The sequence below is a fragment of the Engraulis encrasicolus genome, chromosome 12 (genome assembly GCF_034702125.1).
Source record: "Engraulis encrasicolus isolate BLACKSEA-1 chromosome 12, IST_EnEncr_1.0, whole genome shotgun sequence".
Taxonomy (NCBI): domain Eukaryota; kingdom Metazoa; phylum Chordata; class Actinopteri; order Clupeiformes; family Engraulidae; genus Engraulis; species Engraulis encrasicolus.
In genome coordinates, this window is record NC_085868.1 from 46640778 (window position 1) to 46648277 (window position 7500).

Genomic DNA, 7500 nt, shown 5'->3' on the forward strand with positions numbered 1-7500 from the left:
ACTTTTTTGCTTTTCGAATAGACATGACACAGTTCAATCGTGAAGCAAAAACTGGTGGTCTAGTCGCGCTGTATCGAGCTGTAGGCCTACCTGAAAACCGGCAGTGGAAAAGAGGCATACAGTATGTGTTTAATTAATGTAACCAGGGGCACAACTACTCATTTCTGGGGGGGTATGCAAGAACTATTTTGGTGCCAATCAACCCCCCTTGAAATAATTTTCTAAAGATCAAAATAATATGTATGTGTGTGTTGCAGTTGACTATTTATTGTTATATTGTTATATTCTTTATTGGGTTAGAGGTGAGCCCCGAATATTTGCGAAAAATTCAAGTGGGCCCCAAGTTGGAAAGGATTGGGAACCCCTGGCGTAGCATATGATGTAAAAAATAAAGAGGAGGAAACCGTGGCACTCCTGTTGCAATATTTTCTGTCAAAGACTGTGTAGGTCGGAACGCTTCAGTCAGTCCATTTGCCTTGAAGAAAAAGTTTTTAAAAATATTGCAACCGGAGTGCCACACTTTATTTTTTGTTGTCTACTACCCACTAACTGTTACAGTACTCATGTTGAAAAGTTTAAGTCCTTGCAGCGCTTCCGTTTTTCCTTTTTTCGTAGCATATGATGTCTTACGATTGTGCTTTGTTTTGTCTCCCTCAGAGTTCTTCCTGGAGTTGCTGGATAACTCCCAGAGGTCCCTGAACGACATGTTCGTGCGGACGTACGGCAAGCTGTACATGCAGAACTCTGAGGTCTTCCAGGACCTGTTCACCGAGCTCAAGCGCTACTACACGGGAGGCAACGTTAACCTGCAGGAGATGCTCAACGACTTCTGGTCTCGGCTGCTGGAGCGCATGTTCCAGCTGCTCAACTCGCAGTACCATTTCACAGACGACTACCTGGAGTGCATCAGCAAGTACACAGACCAGCTCAAGCCCTTCGGCGACGTGCCGCGTAAGCTCAAGGCCCAGGTCACCAGGGCCTTCATTGCCGCCAGGACCTTCGTCCAGGGACTCATGGTCGGCCGAGAGGTGGCAAACCGAGTGGCAAAGGTACGTTGGTCTTTATATATTTTAAAGATAATCTGGCTATTTCCATTCACAATGTGCACCTAAGCTGAAATTCTTGATTGGGTAGATCAAATAGCTGCAAAGAGAGCAGCTAAGCTAAGCACTACCGACAGCTGAGTTTCAAAAGAATGAACAATATATCAGGTGATCATAATGGCCTCTCTAGATTGTTCCAATCCTTCATCATGCTGCCAAACACTAGTAGATTTGGTGAGTTGCTTGAGATGGTTCTTTTCCAATGTTCGACATCTCCCAAGCTTTCGCTTTGTGACTGTCTGCATGACACAACACCCTTGGATCTCCTGGTATTTTCAGTAGAATTCATGATACCTTGCACATAGAGAAGATATCGTGTACTTGGAGATTTGTAGTAACATCGTGCAAAGTAAACAAGAGAGGTAGGAAGTCCAGATAGTGGAGTCACTGTAAAGTGCTAGTGCATATCTAAGAGGTGGATGGCTTGTGGGTAGGTGTAAACGTGTGGTGTTGCATGGGATACTGCAGTGCCTTTCTCCTGGAGGGTAAGAGTGTGAATAGCTGGTGTGCTGGGTGTGTAGTGGAAGTGGAAGTGTAGGGTCAAAGGTGATGTTTTTGGCTTTCCTGGCAAGTCTGCTGTTGTAGTGTGAGGCTAAGGTGGGACGACTGTGGCCAATGATCCTGTACTTGAAGAAGCAAAACATCCCAGAAGCATGAATAAACCCCCATCATGCTTCACAGTAGGCAAGGTGTTCTCCTCTTTGTACGCCTGGGTCTTCCCCCTTCAGACAATGCTATTGATCCATACAGCCAAAGAGTCCCAGTTTTGATGTTTTTTGTACACAGTAAATGTTGCAGTAGTATTATGGGATGGTCAGGACCAGGCATGAATAAACCCCCATCATGCATCACAATGGGCAAGGTGTTCTCCTCTTCCTGCACCTTGGTCTTCCTCCTTCAGACAATGCTATTGATCCATTCACCCAAAGAGTCCCAGTTTTGTTGTTGTGTATCAGTAGGCCTATCTCAAAACCTGTGTGGTTTGTTCACATGCTTTTTTGACATCCTGGAGTTGACCCTTCTTGTTCGTTGGAGGCAGCAGGGGGTGCACCCGGGAGTTGTGGTATGGTCTCATGGAGGCCTTAATATTGCAGTGTGCGCCTCATAGTCTGAGCTGAAACCATATAGGCTACTATTGCTCCTTGTCAAAAAGCCTTTCGAAGTTCCTCAGCAGTCACCCAAAGGGTTTTCTCCCCCTTTCGCTCAGCAGTTGCTGTCAGCATCCTCTTTCTGTCATGTTCTGTCATGTAGTGGTTCGACTGTGCCTTTAACTTTGAACTTGAGTATAACGCTCCCCACTGTGTTTCTTAAAATGTTTAATGTATTTGCAATGGCTTTTTTTACCCATGATATTTTGGCCCAATCTCAATTCACCCCTTGGCCCTACCTCTTACCCCTCCCCCTCCGTTTTGTGTAGGGGTAGGGGTATCCCAATAGTCGTTAAGGCAGAGGGGTAGGGGTAAGTGGGAGGGCTTTGTAGCCCTCAAAAAGGAGGGGTTCGGACAGGCAGACTCCGTTTGGAGGGGTAAGGGGTAGGGGTAAGGGGTAGGGGTAGAAAAATACAATTGGGAAAGGCCCTTTTATGATGACAAAATGACATCCTCTCTTGACTTCTCTAACCCCTCTCTGGACTTCATCATGTTACAAGTGACTGTACCGGATACCAGTGACAATCTAGAAAGAGCTGACATCACAGTCCTTTCAAATATGCTCCATTGCGGCTTGCTATTGTCCTGTTCACATCTGCTGGTCATTTCAATACCGAATTGAAATATTTAATATTTGGTTGATCCTCTGTCCTAAAGAGTGATCATCTGTTAGATTTTGAATTGAGTCAATGAAGAAATCACAAAAACATATATTGTTTTATTTTTAGTTGCATGTAGCTCATTTTATGTCCTTGTAATATCTCATTATGAATACAGTTACAAATATGCATTGGATTCTCTGTACCTGTTTAAAGCATTGAGAGTTGATTAAGTTGAACACAATCTTACACAATCGTACTTGTGGCAAATGTTTTGCTGTTATATTTCGCATCATCAGAGCAACATCAGTGACTTACGAGATGGACTTCAACAGAATAAGGTGTTGCAATACCAAAGGAGGAGATCAATTGACATGGCAACATACTGTACCGTATATTTGTCAGATTTTTTTTTTTTTTAAATGCAGACACACTATGTGTAGGACTCCAAATATTTACTAGTATGACCTAAGGACAGTAAGTTTTGCAGCTGAAAATGCCTATTTCTGGAAATTGTGGTGTTGCTAATGAACACATCTTAGTCATCCTCAAGTCAACATCATTGATGTGTTTGCCAGTCTGGTCTTCCTCCCGTGCCGTCTGTACGCCTGTGGCGTAGTGTTGAGCACCTGATGGTGTGGGCCTCATCCTAATGCTGCGCTTGCTTTGATATTCTAATGGCTTGTGGATGCCATGTCATGAATACATTTTCCCCCCAAAGCTCTCAGGTGACAGAACGTTAAGGCTGCAACGTTACGTGTGTCTCTTCATTTCACAGGATTTGATCTTTGGCTTTTGGTGTCAAAGCGCCTCCCTTTGATCTGTATATATGGCAGGCAGGCAGTGCTGTCTGTGAACGCTACGGATTAATACCTGCAAATTATAGAACATGAAGGACGAAAGGAAGTCGGTAACCTTTTTCTAGATAGATAGATAGACTGCCGATGGTTGAGCCTGAACTGAACATGAGTGTATGATCCACCAGTCCCATGTATTATTCTGTACTTGCAACAGTCAGAGGAAAAAAGAGTGTGATGAAAAAAAGAATGTGATGAAGAGGGGAATGGGGAGCGAGGCCAACATGGTCATTTTCCATTGTCAGTTTCAGTGCCCTAACTCGTAACATTTGGAAATGCCAGCCCTCTAAGGCTCTAAAAGGTTTAAACTATGTCCTGTTTTATTCAGAACACATTTTGAAACTGGACTCGGTTTATTTAAAGGGTTATGGGCCAGAAGTGGCGGTCTTCAGAAAAGCTTGGACCTTGAAATTGAGAATCTTGGAAGTACAGTATGTTCATATCAGATTTATTAATCCAACCAATTGTGGATGTAGCATAGACCAGTGGTTCCCAACCTTTTTCTTCAGGGACCCATATTTTTACCATTGTAAGCTTTGGTGACCCAGTGCCCGCATGAGAGGGAGTCACGTGATACGCTCTGCTTCCATTTTAGTTATCACTTTACTCCTCAATCTTTCTTCAAAAACAGAATAAATGTTTACTCTAGTACTTACACTTTGTTGCTTCTATGCATTTGTCATTTATTCAACATGGGCTATATATGGTATTATAATGAAACCCCTTAAAATCAAGAGGGCTTTGCGACCCTCCGTGACTCTTTGGCGACCCATAGGTTGGGTCGCGACCCACAGGTTGGGATCTACTGGCATATACAGGCCAGTTTTCAATATATTTTGGAATTTAGTTTTGAAAAGTTAGACTTGGACTGTAAATGTGACTCCAATATCAGTATAATGTGAAGCTTTATTTGGAAACTGTTCATTGTATGTTTTGGAAAGAAAGGGTGATTTGAATAAAATATCTCTCTTATTCCAATTTGAAAATGCAAAAAATCAAAGAGCAGCACTTGTATTCAGTTATTATATCTGCCCTTGTACAAGCATTTCATGTGTCTCCACTATGGATAGGAAAATAAAGAGCAGTACTAGTAGAATATTAAATCTAGTCTTGTATAAACATTTCATGTCTCCTGTGGACAGAGATACTACACTGAACACTGAAATCTGTCCAGCTTCCAGATATCCAAACCACCAAGTGAATTGTATCCAGATTATTCATTCTGTGGTCATTCAGTAGCATTGCAAGGATCATCAGACAATGCTGATTTATAGACACTTGCTCAATGGCGTCACCACTGTTCATATTTTGGCTAATGTGGTGTTAATATTTTCATGGCTTTCAACCACAGCCACTAAATTAGCTTTTTATGTGGCAGTCAATGGGCCACTTAGTGCAGGAAAAAAGAGAGAGGGAAATAGAGACAGAAAGACTTGAAAGAGGTAGCCTAGAGTTGAAAATACATGCGGGAGAGAGAGAGAGAGAGAGAGAGAGAGAGAGAGAGAGAGAGAGAGAGAGAGAGAGAAAAGGGGAGGACAGAGGAAAAGGGAAAAAAACGAGCAGAAAGGGAGCAAGGCCTAATAGAACTTGCCACGCAAAACTGACCATGATGGAAAGTCTTTTTATGGCCCTGTGTTGGCTTAATGTTTTCCATCACGCAGAGGAGAAACCAAGGGCGGGGCTTGTGGCAGCCCGCGGCTGGAATCGAACACGAGGCTTTTAATCAAACCCGTGTCTTAAGCCAGACACCTCCAGCCGGGCCGCGACCTTTCCTGTGTTGTTTATTAGCACTCCGCTCTGGCAGGTGGCAGTGATGGAACTCGTGACACACAGACTCTTTTGTCTTGGTGGTGCCGCATGGGTGTTCACAGGACCATGTGACTGTGAATGTCTGGCAAACAATTTCCATGATGAGACAGGGACAGAAGTAGCCTATACATTAAAAGATCACAGAGAGGATTTGTTCCGTCTCACATTGTATCTGCTGCTAAGCTGTAGTTAGACTGCATGTACATAGGCCTACTGCTGTTTATCTGGTCAAAAGCCAGTCGTTAGTTCTATCGCATTTGTTTATCAAGTCAAGAGTCAGTCGTTAATTCTATTGCATTTGGTTTTCAAGCCAAGAGCCAGTCGTCAGTTCTATTGCATTTGGTTGTCAAGTCTGTCGCCCTAAAAGTTCTACTACATGCATCTAATAGAGGCACGCCTGATTACGTGGGCACTAAATTATTCTGCAGTTGGCATAATTCATAGGTTACCAATTTACAAATTTACAGATAGGCCTAGCAATAGATGACAAAAATACCCTGTACCGAAATTCTAAGCACCTGCCTCGCCATCAATTGTATCGAAACGCGAAACGAGTCACCACGTCATCTGCTCCACTCCCATGGTTTTTAAAATGTAGGCTATTTCCCGCTGCCTTCAATTTGTTATTGATCCGAAAACATTCCTTTTTCTAATTAGGCTACTCTCTTCGTGGGGAAGGAACACGTATGAAAGGGGAAAGGGAAGAGTTATTAAAAATGACCCTAGTGTGGGGAATCTCTCTCTCTCTCTCTCTCTCTCTCTCTCTCTCTCTCTCTCTCTCTCTCTCTCTCTCTCTCTCTCTCTCTCTCTCTTTTACGCACAAAGTTGACAGGTAGCCTGTGATGATCAGCAGGGGGAAATAGACATGTGATGCAACATGTAGCATGTCAGCATGTAGAAATGTTTCGCAAGTTTTTGTTTTTAAACTTCCATCCCGCCGTGGTATAGGGCCAAAGGAAAATTAAATAATCACAGCGTCAGGCTACCAAACGAAGATTCTAGGCGCGTCAAGTTGGACGCCCGCACAGCAACATTCTATCTTGATAGAACATGGTTCCTACAACTTTACAGACAATAATAGATTAAAAAAGTACCCCACCATAACGGCAGATAAGCGGGATAACGGCCTTCGAGGTCGACCGGTTATAGAAATTAATGGCTTGGCGGAGGCAACTTTGTCTCCGCGCTGCGCGTGTCGCCAAAATACGGAGCCGCCGCCTCGCCATTAATTTCGTATAACCGGTCACCTCGTCGACCGTTATCCCTTATGTCAAATGCATCTGACTAAATGTCTGGCAAACCTCTTCTATGATGACACAGGGCCAGAAGTATAGGCCTACGTACATTAAAAGACCAGACACAATTCGACCATCTCATGTATATCCTGCTAAGCTGTAGTTAGACTGCATATGCTGTATGGATCCTGCTGTTCCGCAGTCCTGCAAACATAATGCTGTGTGTGGTGCATCACTTAGTAATGATGACTCAATGTTCAGTGTTTCCCACAGTTTTTCTGCAAACTATGGGGGCAGGCGGTTAAGTTGGGGGGGGGGTCAAATTCATGCTGCGTAAATGAAAAACAGCAAAACAATGAGTACAGTATGACATTGGCGCAATGACAAACTGTAGGCCTACATTTCATTTGAGAAATGACTTAATATTTTACCCATGACGTGCATAGTAGTACGTTGTCATGTCTCCGTCCGTAGTTAGACTGCATTATGCATCACACACACACAGCATTACGTTTGCAGGACTGCGGAACAACATACTGCTGTGTGTGATGCATCAGCTAGTAATGACTGAATGTTTTTATTCCTTCATTTTATATTCAAGAATCATTTTTGTGTTCTGTAGCCTTGGAGAGATATACTGTAATGTGCGACTTGTTTCACTCTGGGCAAGGTTGTGTGAATACTAGTCATTGCTAATAAATGTACATTCGACTCTCATTGTTTTGCATGGTGATAGTCTAATTAATATC

The 7500-nt window shown here is 43.2% G+C and overlaps 1 protein-coding gene across 2 annotated transcripts in view; it reads left to right on the forward strand.

The window, feature by feature from the left end:
• Nucleotides 1-7500, forward strand: part of gpc6a (glypican 6a) — a 208198-nt gene that overhangs the window by 97010 nt on the left and 103688 nt on the right. For both annotated transcript variants that reach the window (XM_063212292.1, XM_063212293.1), the window contains exon 3: nt 658-1049. In XM_063212292.1, coding sequence (XP_063068362.1) covers nt 658-1049 — 392 coding nt within the window. The remainder of the gene's footprint in view (nt 1-657; nt 1050-7500) is intronic.